The following is a 15,096-nucleotide window of genomic DNA, read 5'->3' on the forward strand; positions in this document are numbered from 1 at the left end:
CCATTGAGTACACTGGTTACCGTTTGATTGTAGAATTTAAGGGCATCTGTCACTGGATTCTAGGTGAGTAAAACGCCACCAATTTTCTATATTGCTAGGTAATAGTTTTCTGGATATGCAGCTGTCAACATTGTTCATTTCACCTTCCCATGTATAAATAGAAGTTGTGGCATAGTGCACGCCATGTGTAAATTGGTCACCATCAATGTTCTGGGCAGTGCCAGTGTGGTGAAGAGTCATGCAGGACTAGCTGTAATTATGCCCAGCTAGACTCTGGAAGTCATCGCTAGCTCTGCCAGGGAGGACACCAATTAAGGCACACTGGGCGTGATTGCAGCCAAGACTGCATGACTCTTCACCACACCAGAGCCACCCAGACAACTGGTTGACAGTTTACTCATAACTCCTGCTATGTTATAGCCTCCTTTTATACACAATACAAATGTGTTTAGAAAGGTATTTCCTAGCAGTCTAACATCATGGTAGTGGTTTACTAGCCTAAACTCTAGTGACAAGCTACTAGTCTATAGTTCTCTTTACATGCTGCACAATCGTGCTGCTCTCGTATCCATCTATCAACCATACATCCAATCTCTTCTTTGCACAGTCCACTAACTTCTGACTCTCATCTTCCCTTATTACGTCCTCTCCCTTCTGTTTGTGGGATTTCTCCTGTGGTACACCCTCTGTAAGAATCTTATTCCCCCCGACCATTTAAATTAACCCCTTAAGGACACATGACGTATGGGTACGGCATGTTTCCCGAGTCCTTAAGGACACATGACGTACCGGTACGTCATGTGTTGTTCCGATCACTGCCGCCCGGCCGGCTTTGATCGGAACAAGGTGCCTGCTCAAATCATTGAGCAGGCACCTCGGCTAAATGCGCGGGGGGGTCCCGTGACCCCCCCATGTCCGCGATCGCAACAAACCGCAGGTCAATTCAGACCTGCGGTTTGTTGCGCTTTCTGCTGTTTCTGATCGCTGCGGTCCCTGACCGCGGCGATCAGAAACTTTAGTGTGCCGAAAATATATTTTTATCACCCCCCCCTGCACCTCTGAATGATTTTAGCCCGGTGGGAGGTGCAGGGGGGGTGTTGCGGGCGGTGGGGGCGGTGCGGGAGGCGGGCGGTGCGGCAGGCGGGATCGCGATCCCCCGCCCGCCTCCCATTGAATAATCGTTGGTGTAGAGTGGGTATACCAGGGTGCCAGCACATTGCTGGCACCCTGGTATAAACGGCTGACATCGGTGATGCGATGTCAGCCGTTTAACCCTTTCCATACAGCGGTCCGTACGGACCGCTGTATGGAAAAAGTTAACAGTAAGAGGGAGCTCCCTCCCTCTCCGATCGGGGGGCTGCTGTGCCTTTGCAGCCCCCCGATGGAGAGGGAGAGAGCTCCCAGACAGCCCCCCGCCAGATCCCATCCTTACCCTTCCCCGTCTGCGCAGTTCTGAGCAGACGGGGAAGGTTCCCATGGCAACAGGACGCCTTTTAGGCGTCCTGCTGTCCATGGTGCTGAACAGATCTGTGCTGAAAGCATAGATCTGTTCAGTGTAAGTAAAATACAGTACAGAACAATATATATTGTACTGTACTGTATTATACAGACATCAGACCCACTGGATCTTCAAGAACCAAGTGGATCTGGGTAAAAAAAAAAAGTGGAAAAAAGTGAAAAAAAAGTAAAAATCAAAAAACACATTTATCACTGATTAAAAATTAAAAAAATAACATTCCCTACACATGTTTGGTATCGCCGCGTCCGTAACGACCTGATCTATAAAACGGTCATGTTACTTTACCCGAACGGTGAACGCCATAAAAATCAAAAATAAAAAACTATGATGAAATTGAAATTTTGCTCACCTTACTTCCCAAAAAAAGGTAATAAAAGTGATCAAAAAAGTCGCATGTACGCCAAAATTGTAGCAATCAAACCGTCATCTCATCCCGCAAAAAATGAGACCCTACTTAAGATAATCACCCAAAAACTGAAAAAACTATGGCTCTTAGACTATGGAGACACTAAAACATAATTTTTTTTGTTTCAAAAATGAAATCATTGTGTAAAACTTACATAAATAAAAAAAAAGTATACATATTAGGTATTGCCGCGTCCGTATCGACCGACTCTATAAAAATATCACATGACCTAACCCCTCAGGTGACCACCGTAAAAAAAAAAAAAAAAACTGTGTAAAAAAAAGCAATTTTTTGTCATCTTACATCACAAAAAGTGTAATAGCAAGCGATCAAAAAGTCATATGCACCCCAAAATAGTGCCAATCAAACCGTCATCTCCTCCCGCAAAAAATGAGACCCTACTTAAGATAATCGCCCAAAAACTGAAAAAACTATGACTCTTAGACTATGGAGACACTAAAACTTTTTTTTGTTTTAAAAATGAAATCATTGGGTAAAACTTACATAAATTAAAAAAATGTAATACATATTAGGTATCGCCGCGTCCGTGACAACCTGCTCTATGAAATTACCACATGATCTAACCTGTCAGATGAATGTTGTAAATAACAAAAAAAAAAAAACGGTGCCAAAAAAGCTAATTCTTGTTACCTTGCCGCACAAAAAGTGTAATATAGAGCAACCAAAAATCATATGTACCCTAAACTAGTACCAACAATACTGCCACCCTATCCCGTAGTTTCTAAAATGGGGTCACTTTTCTGGAGTTTCTACTCTAGGGGTGCATCAGGGCGGCTTCAAATGGGACATGGTGTCAAAAAAAGTCCAGCAAAACCTGCCTTCCAAAAACCGTATGGCATTCCTTTCCTTCTGCGCCCTGCCGTGTGCCCGTACAGCGGTTTACGACCACATATGGGGTGTTTCTGTAAACTACAGAATCAGGGCCATAAATAATGAGTTTTGTTTGGCTGTTAACCCTTGCTTTGTAACTGGAAAAAAAATATTAAAATGGAAAATCTGCCAAAAATGTGAAATTTTGAAATTGTGTCTCTATTTTCCATTAAATCTTGTGCAACACCTAAAGGGTTAACAAAGTTTGTAAAATCAGTTTTGAATACCTTGAGGGGTGTAGTTTCTTAGATGGGGTCACTTTTATGGAGTTTCTACTCTAGGGGTGCATCAGGGGGGCTTCAAATGGGACATGGTGTCAAAAAAACAGTCGGCGCACCTTTCACTCTACGCCCCGCTGTGTGGCCGTACAGTAGTTTACAGCCACATATGGGGTGTTTCTGTGAACAGCAGAGTCAGGGCAATAAAGATACAGTTTTGTTTGGCTGTTAACCCTTGCTTTGTTAGTGAAAAAAATGGGTTAAAATTGAAAATTAGGCAAAAAAATGAAATTCTCAAATTTCATCTCCATTTGCCAATAACTCTTGTGCAACACCTAAAGTGTTAACGACGTATGTAAAATCAGTTTTGAATACCTTGAGGGGTGTAGTTTATTAGATGGGGTCACTTTTAGGGAGTTTCTCCTCTAGGGGTGCATCAGGGGGCTTCAAATGGGACATGGTGTAAATAAACCAGTCCATAAAAATCAGCCTTCCAAAAACCAAACGGCGCACCTTTCACTCTACGCCCCGCTGTGAGGCCGTACAGTAGTTTACGGCCACATATTGGGTGTTTCTGTAAACAGCAGAGTCAGGGCAATAAAGATACAGTCTTGTTTGGCTGTTAACCCTTGCTTTGTTAGTGGAAAAAATGGGTTAAAATGAAAAATTAGACAAAAAAATCAAATTCTCAAATTTCCTCCCCATTTGCCAATAACTCTTGTGCAACACCTAAAGGGTTAACAATGTATGCAAAATCAGTTTTGAATACCTTGAGGGGTGTAGTTTCTTAGATGGGGTCATTTTTGGGTGGTTTCTATTATGTAAGCCTCGCAAAGTGACTTCAAACCTGAACTGGTCCCTAAAAATTGAGTTTTTGTAAATTTCGGAAAAATTTCAAGATTTGCTTCTAAACTTCTAAGCCTTATAACATCCCCAAAAAATAAAATATCATTCCCAAAACAATTCAAGCATGAAGTAGACATATGGGGAATGTAAAGTCATCACAATTTTTTGGGGTATTACTATGTATTACAGAAGTAGAGAAACTGAAACTTTGAAATTTGAAAATTTTTCCAAATTTTTGGTAAATTAGGTATTTTTTTGTGCAAAAAAAATAATTTTTTTGACTTCATTTTACCAGTGTCATGAAGTACAATATGTGACGAAAAAACAATCTCAGAATGGCCTGGATAAGTCAAAGCGTTTTAAAGTTATTAGCACTTAAAGTGACACTGGTCAGATTTCCAAAAAATGGCCTGGTCCTTAAGGTGAAAATGAGCCCGGTCCTTAAGGGGTTAAAGGGATTCTTTCACCAGGATTAACGATATAGCGATATTTATATGTGCCCATTAGTCTCCATGCAGTGTTTAAAATGATCCCACTGTTTATGCTCTCTGTGTGTTAGATTCTTATTAAAAAAAACTATCTTATTGATATGTAAATTACCTCTGTCAGGAGCCCAAGGGGTTGTCCCACGATATGTTGGAGCCCAGCCGCGCCCATCGATCCGGAGCCCAGCACTGCCTACCACTTAATTTATTCACTCCACTATCCCTTCTCAGTGACGTAATCTTGCGCAGGCGAAGTGGACACTGTAGTCTGCGCCCGTGCGGACTACTGCCACCGGCTTCGATGAGTCAACTGCGCATGTGCCGTCTCCCTCTGCACAAGATTACAGCACTGAGAAGGACTGACGTCAGGGATAGTGGAGTGAATAAATTAAGTGGTAGGCGGTGCTGGGCTCCGCTTCGATGGGCGCGGCTGGGCTCCAACATATCGTGGGACAACCCCTTGGGCTCCTGACAGAGGTAATTTACATATTAATAAGATTGGTTTTTATAAGAATCTAACACACAGAGAGCATAAACAGTGGGCTCATTGTAAACACTGTATGGAGACTAATGGAGACTGTAGAGGACGCCAAGGTTGGGTCCTCCGTGACAGATATGTATCACCATTATTTGAGTTGTGGTGCCTTTAAGAAAGCACTACCTAGGATCCGGTACCCACAGGGTTAACTCACTATCCTGATAAGAGGAAAAGGAAGTGAGTGAGGGGGTGGTGTGGAGTGTGTGGTGTGGTGGACACACTGCTGTGGCTGGCTGTGAACAGAGCTGGAAACTGAGGACATGTGGAAAGTTTGGCAGGAAAGCCGACTGGAATCTACCACGGACTAAAAAGAACCCAGGGTAAAAATACCTTTATTTTTGAACGGACTGTTCTATTGATTATGTTGTACTGAACTAAGCGGACTTTAAGTTGGGTTTGTTTGGACCTTGGCTGCTGGAAGCTGTACCTATTTTCGTTTTGGAAAATAAACATCTGTTTTCTTTAACCCTGGGCTGGCTCATGCACCTGGTTTATTGGAGTGATCTTCCCCCATATTACAACACATATAAATATCGCTATATCGTTAATCCTGGTGACAGAATCCCTTTAACTTCCAGTTTTAAGGGTAACTAAATATGCTGCCCAGTATGATCTGCCCGTTTGACTTTCATTGGCTCTGCTCTAGTTTCTGAATGTACATTACAGATCCCTCAAACTTTCTATGAATCTGTACTCCACATGCTTGGAAAGCTAAGCAAAGCCCATGAAAGCTGAAGGGGCAGAGTTCTCTGAGCAGTACTTATGGACCCTCAGTTTTATTTTATTTTAATTTTTTATAAAGCCCATACACAACTGGATCTGTTTACAGATATCTCCACTTCACTATATTATTGCTTTTATGTTACTTCCTTTTATAGTTTTCTGTTTGGATAGATATAGGTTTAAATTTACGTTCTAATATTATGCATTAACTAAGTTCGCTTTCAGATGGGTATATTGCAGATGATTTTTTGCTCCCATACAACACCTGAACCCCCTGTGGTTCCTCAGAAAATGAGTTTATAGCTTCATTACTATGGTTCTGGTAAATAGTGGGAGGGTCAAGTTTGGGACCATAATATGGGCACTAAAACGCCCTTGTATTACATTATTATCAGAAATGTATTCGATATTCCTGTTTAGTAGTAATTGTTATCCCTATTACTTTAGCGGATACAGTCAAATATGCAGACTGATTCTTTACCGATAAGGCCCCTTGCACACGATAGTTTTGTTGTTTCTTAGCGGCATCCGTTTTTATGACTGATGTCACTTGGATAGCAATAGAAGCAATACGTTTCAATGGCATAATGTACATTACAGTTATTTTAACTGATCCGTGTATCCAGTCCAATATTTTTAGAGCATGTCCGTTTTCACTGATCCGAGCCACCCATTAAAGTCTATACACAAAAAACGGATTAATGAAAAACTGAATTCACTCAGATGCAAAAAATAATACAGATACGGATCTGATTGAAAACTGAAACCATAATGGTTGCATACAAGAGGCTTAAAGGTCAGTTACGGGCATGCTAGGATCTATGTAATCTGTAAATGTTATAGAAGTTTTGTGTGTAGTGCATGCATTTGGTGCAACTTTGATCCAGATGCTGGTAACTGTCTGGTTCATGGCATCAGTAGACTAAGCACCAGAGGGGCAATTAGCTAAGCAAACTCAAATCTTCTTACTCCTTTTCCAATAAAGAAAAGATCCCCCCCTTATGTTACAATCAGAGAGCAAGTATGCATGACCTCCCCCTGAGGTTATGTGCAGTTATAAAAGCAGGTGAGGCTCTAATTCTGTCCTCCCTGCAGCACATCTCCCATTACCCCCACCCATGTTGACAGATATCATAGCTGCGTTAATCTGCCATTTTGCAGGCTGCTAAGCAGCTAGAGATATGAGGCAGGTCTTATCTTACAGACACAACAGTAAGCAGAATGTGATCAACCCCTTTAAGATAAATATATGGTACTTACTAATATAGCCTTTTTTGAAATGCCGTGCCCTTTTCTATATTTCATAAGGTGTACTTCCTTGTTTACCAAGTCTTTTGTGCTTTCCCGTAAGAGGTGTTGTCTATAAAATCGCTGCTGATGAAGGGTCATGTGACCAGGCAAATCACCTCCATGTGATGTCTCCTCCACTCAGATATACTGCTGCTGCCAACTGCAGTTGTACAGTTGGGAGTTTAATGCAGATGAGTGTGTTAGAATGGATGACCGTCTATCAGCGGCCATCTAATGGACATGACCTCTATGCGGACAACACAGAAGATTTGTCTAACAAGGATACATGGCTTATGAAATATAGCAAACAACACAGAATATCAACATAGTCTATATTAGAAAGTACCATATAGTCATCTTACTTGCACATTGGTCACAAGTAGCTAGAAAGTGCCCAACCCCTTCAAAGCTAAACTTTAAAAACAAGACTGGTAGTACAGTGCTAGCTCCCATATAACAATAAATACAGCCTTTAGAAATGTGGTCAGTAGTGAGAGTTGCAGGTATATTCAGTTCTCCCTGCAACCCATTTTTAATTGCTGTATCTCTGGCTATATCGAAGCTAGCAATACAATCCAAGTCTTGTTTAAAAGCTTAAATTATCCGCTCTAAAACCAGCCTGAGATCTAGTCAGTGGTAGCAAGGAAGTATGAGATACATCCTTGGCTACCGAAATGCCACCCTGCAGGATGTATCCTTGGCAGGGAAAGAATTAAAGGATTCAGTCAAGTTGCCCCTTTCCCTCCTCTAGGCTTTACAATGTAAGTTCTTGTTCTTGACAAATGTTATCTTTAGTGTCTCTTTTAAACTGGCTGTGGATCAGGCTAATTATTGAGCATGAACCTTTCTACCAATGCTTTTTCCTGATAATTAGCCTGTGTAAAGGTGCGGCTGATCACTCAACAAACAAACAGAAGATGTAACAGTACTCTACAAATATTTAATATATGGATTATTCATTTACTAGATAAATTAATATGGGGTACTTCACAAATACCTGTATCAATAAGGTGACCTGTTATAGATGAGACCCTTACACAAAAATAAATTTCTTCTCCTTGGGCCTAGGCCTGCAAATTCAGGGAAAACAGGATATAAAACGGGATTAATAAGGGACAAAGAACGGTAACTGTTGTTCATGCCCTTTTCAGGGGCACATCAACCCCTTAAGGACCCGCGCTGTACATGTACGGCACTGGTGGACGTGATTTAAGGACCAGTGCCATACATATTTGACAGGCTGATCGGGCAGGTGCTGGAGCTGCGCCCGCCCGATCAGGGGCAGGGGTCCGGCATTAACTGATAGTCAGACCCCTGCTGTATGCACCGGCATCAGTGAAAACACAGATGCCAGCGCATTAACCCTCGCACTGCTGCGGTCAGCCGCTGCTGTGACAGGGACCCTATGTCAGGGAAGGCAGGCCGATGTCTTCCTTAGGCATAGTGGCTGCCTTCCGTGAGATTTAGCCCCCTGGATCTTACAGGAAGCAGTCTGTAAGTGTATTACAGTGTGTAATACACTTACAGCCAATGCATTACTTTACAGAAGTATTGTAATGCATTGTAAAGGAGATCAGACCCCAGAAAGTTGAAGTCCCAGAGTGGGATGAAAAATAAAGTGAAAAAAGAAAGTTAAAAAAAGAAAGTTTTACAAAAAAAAGTAAAAGTTTGAAGTATAAAAAAAAAAAAAAAGCGTCCTTTTCCCAAAATAAAGTAGACCTATTAGGTATCGCTGCGTCCGTATCGACCGGCTCTATAAAAATATCACATGACCTAACCCCTCAGATGAACACCGTCCAAAAAATAAAATAAAACCTGTGCTAAAAAAAAAAAAATTGTCCTACTAAAAGTGCAACACCGAGCGATCAAAAAGTCATATGCACCCTAAAGTAGTACCAATCAAACTGTCATCTCATACCGAATTTTTTTTTTTTAGCCCCTACCTAATAAGAGTATTGCCCAAAAACTATGGCTCTCAGTCTATGGGGACACTAAAACATTATTTTGTAAAACTTAAATAAAAAAATTAAAAAAAAGTATACATATTAGGTATTGCCACGTTCGTAAGGACCTGCTGTATAAAGATATCACATGACCTAATCCCTCAGGTGAACACCGTCAAAAAAATTAAAATATAAACTGTGTCAAAAAAGCCATTTTTTTGTCACCTTACATCACAAAGTGTAATACCAAGCGATCAAAAAGTCATATGTACCCTAAAATACTACCAATAAAGCAGTCATCTCATACCAAAAAAAATGAGCCCCTACCTAGGACAATCACCCAAAAAAAAACTATGGCTCTCAGAATGAGACACAAAGAGAATTTTCAAAAATGCTTAATTATGTAACAAACAACCAAAAAAGCAGTCTTATTTGGTATTGTCGCGTCCGTAACAACCTGTTCTATAAAAATACCACATGATCTAAACTGTCAGATGAACATTGTAAATAACAAAAAATAAAAACTGTGCCAAAACAGCTATTTTTTGTTACCTTGCCTCATAAAAAGTGTAATATAGAGCAACCAAAAATCATATGTACCCTAAAATAGTACCAACAAAACTGCCACCTTATCCCGTATTTTCAAAAATGCGGTCTTTTTTTGGAGTTTCTACTGTAGGGGGTGCATCAGGGGATCTTCAAATGTGACATGGCAACTTAAAATTATCCCAGTGAAATCTGCCCTCCAAAAACCGTATGGCGTTTCTTTCCTTCTGCGCCATGACGTGTACCCATACAGCAGTTTACGACCACATATGGGGTGTTTCTATAAACTACAGAATCAAGGCAATTAATATTGAGTTTTTTTAGGCTGTTAACCCTTGCTTTGTTACTGGAAAAAATCTATTAAAATGTAAAATCTGCCAAAAAAGTGAAATTCTGAAATTTCATCTACATATTCCTTTCATTCTTGTGGAACACCTAAAGGGTTAAGAAAGTTTGTAAAATCATTTTTGAATACCTTGAGAGGTGTAGTTTCTAAAATGGGCCATTTATGGGTGGTTTCTATTATGTAAGCCTCAGAAAATGACTTCAGACCTGAACTGGGCCTTAAAAAGTGGGTTTTGGAAGTTTTCTGAAAAATTTCAAGATTTGCTTCTAAACTTCTAAGCCTTCTAAAAAGAAAATGTAATTTACAAAATGATCCAAACATGAAGTAGACATATGGGGAATGTAAAGTAATAACTATTTTAGGAGGAATCACCATCAGTTTTAAAAGCAGAGAAATAGAAATTTTGAAAATTGCTAATTTTTCTAAATTTTTGGTAAATTTGGTATTTTTTTTATAAATAAAAATATAATATTTTGACTCAAATTTACCACTGTCATGAAGTACAAGATGTGACGAGAAACCAATCTCAGAATTACTTGGATAAGTAAAAGCGTTTTAAAGTTATTACCACATAAAGTGACACGTCAGATTTGCAAAAAATGGCCTGGTCCTTAAGGTGAAAAATGGCAGGGTCCTGAAGGTGTTAAATGTGTGCCGACTGGTGTTTGGCATCAGCTTGTTTAAAAGGAACTTTGAGGTGTTCCACCGTTTTTGTAGCCCATCTTTGCACCCTTTCTACCATTGTTGCATCCCTCATTTTATAACCATGTTGAGTCAGATTACTGGTTTATATATGTTACAATGGTGTTTCATGGTCGCAGTCCTGTGTGCATACGTGTCTGCTTCCGGTATAGGGGTTAAATGGTGAATACCAGGGAACCGCCAGGATAACACCATTAGATCAAGCCCAAATTCAAACCAGTTGGTTTGCACAGTGGTTCCACACCCACTGCCCGTAACAATATATTCTCTTTGTTAACACAAGCAGCTGGTCCCCTGGACAAAAAGTAGCTCTGTGTACCTATTGTGTTTCTACTAACATTTTATTTAGATAAACCTATTATGTGCAAGGGGCTGCTGTATTTTTACTTCATTGCGTATTCATTTAATTGTTATTTTGTTTTAGTTCCCCAATTGTAGAGCAGTGTCAAATATATTGGTTCCATATAAATAGAGATTATTAATACCAGTGTGCCACTGGCTTTATGCCAGATAAACCCCCCTCAAATTGTTCACGCCTGAGAGTTCTTAGTCTTCTTTCTGAATGATAATCCTGATGCAGACATTTCTGTGATGCTTTGTTTGTACCTCTTATTTTTTTTTTCTCAATACTTCTATATTGTTTTTAGTCTTTCCTGGATTATTAGCTGCTATTAATTGCCTTATTTTTTTTTTTAATTCAGGACTCTCCACTGAAAGCTGTGCAGATGCTTTGGGTGAACTTGATCATGGATACATTTGCATCCCTTGCACTTGCCACAGAGCCTCCAACAGAATCGCTTCTTCTACGTAGACCATATGGTCGTAACAAGCCACTCATCTCGCGTACTATGATGAAAAACATTTTAGGACACGCTGTCTATCAGTTGACTATCATCTTTACTCTGCTCTTTGCAGGTCAGAATTGTGTTCTCTTTGCAGAAAGTAACCTATTTTATGTATATTACATGGGGAATACATTGTCTGGTTGCTAAAGATTTTATCATAAATTAAGCCATATAAAGTTATTCTGGCTATATATTCATAAACTCAAATAATTGTGCCTCTAAACTCAAATAATTGTGCCTCTTGGAACCTTAGAACTAAAGAGGCATGGTTGGAGAATATATAAAACTGTGTAAAAGCTGTTTAATGCCTATAGTAACCAATCACAGCACAGCTTTCATTTGGTGTAGTTGCTCTAGAAAAACAAAAGCTGCAATTAGTTGGTTGCTGTAAAGGCATTTTTTCTTTTAAATCTGCCCCAGTATTGTGACCATGATAATTCAGAAGGTTTGTCACAAATTAAATTCTTCACAAAACTACTGTAATATTGCAGAGTTAAAAATACAGTGCTGTTATTACAGCTCCATCTTAGTACATGCAAAATGTGTCCTTTAAGATTTCTTGCAATTTAACTCTAATAAGGCTCTAAGATATAGATAAATTAGTTTGAAATGATCAGTTTATCTCAGTTTATAAAATATCTTAATATCCAGTTTCTTTAGCCAAAGTAATAATTCAATTTGCCATTAAAGGGGTTGCATCATCTCGCCGTTACAAAGGTGAGATGAGACACAGTCCAGACTACTTCCAGGCCTGTTTCAGTAGCTCTCATTGCGGTACATGTGAGCTTCTGAAACGGCGTAGCACAACAAGCTATGTTGTTTCTCTCCGAACATAATAGCTTGTTGTGTTGCATGGTTTCCATACCTCTCATGCACTGCAGTGAGAGCTACTGAAGCACTCTGCTGTTTCCCGGCCAGGAGGTGGTTTAGACTGTCTCATGTCACCTTAGTAACAGCAAGGTGATATAACCCCTTTAAAAGCAAATTACAGTTTGTTCGTCCATTACAGGGGCTGTCAGAGTTCAGAGCTGAACCTGGACATATCATCATTTTCGCCCAGGCAGCCCCCCAGCATGAAATTAATCGGCAAAGGCTTTTTTTTGGAGATCCAGTGACGTACTGGGCTCTCCATGGGGAAAGCAGGGCAGACGCTTCCGCCTAGCGGTGAGCCTGGTGACGTCACCGGCACTAATGGGCGGGCTTTAGCGCTGCCCTAACCTGTAAAACTGCTAAGCCTCCGCCTGGCAGTGTAAAAATATAAACAAACAGCCCTTGCCCTGCTTGATCCAGCTCAGGGCAAGGGAGAGCATTGGAGCATGAAACGCTCCGATGCTCATGTCAGAGGGGCCGGAGGGGTGAAAATGGGGACATGTCTGGGTTCAGCTCTGAACCTGTATAACTCCTTTAACTTGGGGAAGTGCCTTATTTTTACTAGCTTGTTATCGGACACCAGTTTATAGTAGAATTCCAGGGCAGACATTTTAAAGGAAACCTGTTGCATACATGCTGGCATTATTGCTGACCTAATTTTAAAAAGCAGTCAAGCATTGTGAAGAGTTAACGAAGACCTGTCCCCTCTCTGTACATGTCTATTTTAGTAACTACTTGAATTCCAAAGTAGTCCATCCCAGTATGGCCAATCCCAAGCAAGTCTGCTTTATCACTGGTAGAGAAGCTAAAGGCAGCAAAAATTATAAATATCCAATACGCTAAACAAAACAAAAAATTTCCACCATCCCTTCTTATAAAAGACACAGAAAATGCCTTATCCTTCTTGTCAGCTGGCTGACAGATGACGTTATGAAACTTTAGCTTGCATTTACACTTTATAGATAAGACCATGGCCCTATAAAGAAGTCTCAGCTAAAATGAAGAACAATGGAGAATTTCCCCCTACTTTAGACAGAGGGAATGGATCCAGGCAGGGGGTTCCATTGTAACCCCTTTTGTTGTACTGACTATGGAAGCCCTCTAACAGAGATTTAAATGTATAAGTTCCAAGTTTTACTAAAAGGGATTAGAAAAGCCTTGACTGCATTCTCCAAAACAGAACCACACCTTTCCGTAGGTTATGCATGGTATTGCAGCTCAGCCACATTGACTTCAGTAGAGCTGTTTCTGGAGGAAAGCAGCCATGTTTTTCAAATTTTGTACAACCACTTGAATCTTTTCCCAGAATCTGGATTTGCTCCAGCATTTCCTGCTCTAGAACATGCTGCCTTTAGATTGCATAAAACAGCTGCTTTAATGGGATGGGATGGCAAGTACAGCTTATTAGGCTCTGCCAGGCAGACATAATACACTGAACTACGTAAGTAGTACGGTGTATTATGCAACTGATCAAAGGATTGTACATTAAGGTTCCTTTATGGGACTACTAGATTCAAAAAATTAATAATTTTCCAAAATTGCTGATTCCCAAAAAGTAGAGCGAAGTGATGGAAAAAGTAGTATGTAGCCCAAAATGGTACCAGTAAAAAAGCTTGTCCCACAATTAAAGTTCTCACACAACTCAATTGAATGAAAAATTAGAATGTTCTACAGATTCAGCAGTGTTAACAGTCACACTTGGTGAGTTATGGCATCTAGTTAATGCATTATGACTGTACCTCTTATGCAGGTTTATGCAAATGCAGCAGAGTTACCAGTCACAGTAGTAAAACATAATATGCCAGAATTCTGTCAACACTATTTATGAAGATGATATAACCCTGTTACAATATATATCAAGCTGTGTAGGAAAAATGAATGAGGAGATGGGCTTTAAGTATGCATTTTGTAGTTTTCAGTTTCTTTGTATTGAAAAGAATGAATGAGATGTTCCTTTTTCACAGGAGAGAAATTTTTTGACATTGACAGTGGGAGAAATGTACCCCTGCATTCCCCTCCTTCAGAACATTACACTATTGTTTTCAACACATTTGTTTTGATGCAACTTTTTAATGAGATCAACGCCCGGAAAATCCACGGAGAACGTAATGTTTTTGAGAACATCTTCCGAAACCCTATATTTTGTGCAGTTGTCGTGGGGACTTTTGCAGCACAGGTATTTGAGTCTCACAAAAAATCTAAAACGCCATTATAACATTTCAAATGTATTTATTTACTGTCATTTTATATGGAATTTGACATGGTCGCCTTATATGTAATCGGTCAATGTCACTGTGTGAGTTTATTGTAATAATGGCTTATATTAGTATTATTTAGACTAGTGGGGAAGTCTTTTTTTAATCTTATTATTCAGTGTTGAAAGTTGTGTTTTCTTCTGTATATTTTGTTAATATTGTTATACTAGAAAATGTCATCAAACATAGGCTTTAACCACAGGTTTATACCCCCCTAGTGACCAGGCCCTTTTTTACAAATAGGCACTTCACAAATTTAACGGCTTATTGCTCGGTCAGGCACCCAAATGAATTTTACCTCCTTTTCTTCTCACAAATGCAGCTTTCTTTTGGTGGTATTTGATTGCTGCTGAGATTTTTCGTTTTTCTGATATTAATCAAAATAGACCGCAATTTTCTCAAAAAAAGTGTATTTTTAACTTTTTCTGGTAAAATTGTTCAAATATAATTACATTTCTATACAAGTTTGTGTCAGAATTTATTGTGCTACATGTCTTTGATAAAAAAAAAAATCCAATAAGTGTATATTTATTGGTTTGTGCAAAAGTTATAGCGTTTACAAACTATGGTACAAAAATGTGAATTTCCGCATTTTGAAGCAGCTCTGACTTTCTGAGCACCTGTCATGAATGCCAGGATAGTATAAATACCCCCAAAATGACCCCATTTTAGA

General features: G+C 39.7%; 1 protein-coding gene across 1 annotated transcript in view; it reads left to right on the forward strand.

Annotated features, from left to right (window-relative positions):
* The window catches only part of ATP2B4 (ATPase plasma membrane Ca2+ transporting 4), a 228,982-nt gene that overhangs the window by 158,976 nt on the left and 54,910 nt on the right, over positions 1-15,096 (forward strand). The window contains 2 exon segments of the mRNA XM_040424121.1: positions 11,155-11,368; positions 14,133-14,344. Coding sequence (XP_040280055.1) covers positions 11,155-11,368; positions 14,133-14,344 — 426 coding nt within the window.

This window comes from Bufo bufo, chromosome 3 (genome assembly GCF_905171765.1).
Source record: "Bufo bufo chromosome 3, aBufBuf1.1, whole genome shotgun sequence".
Taxonomy (NCBI): domain Eukaryota; kingdom Metazoa; phylum Chordata; class Amphibia; order Anura; family Bufonidae; genus Bufo; species Bufo bufo.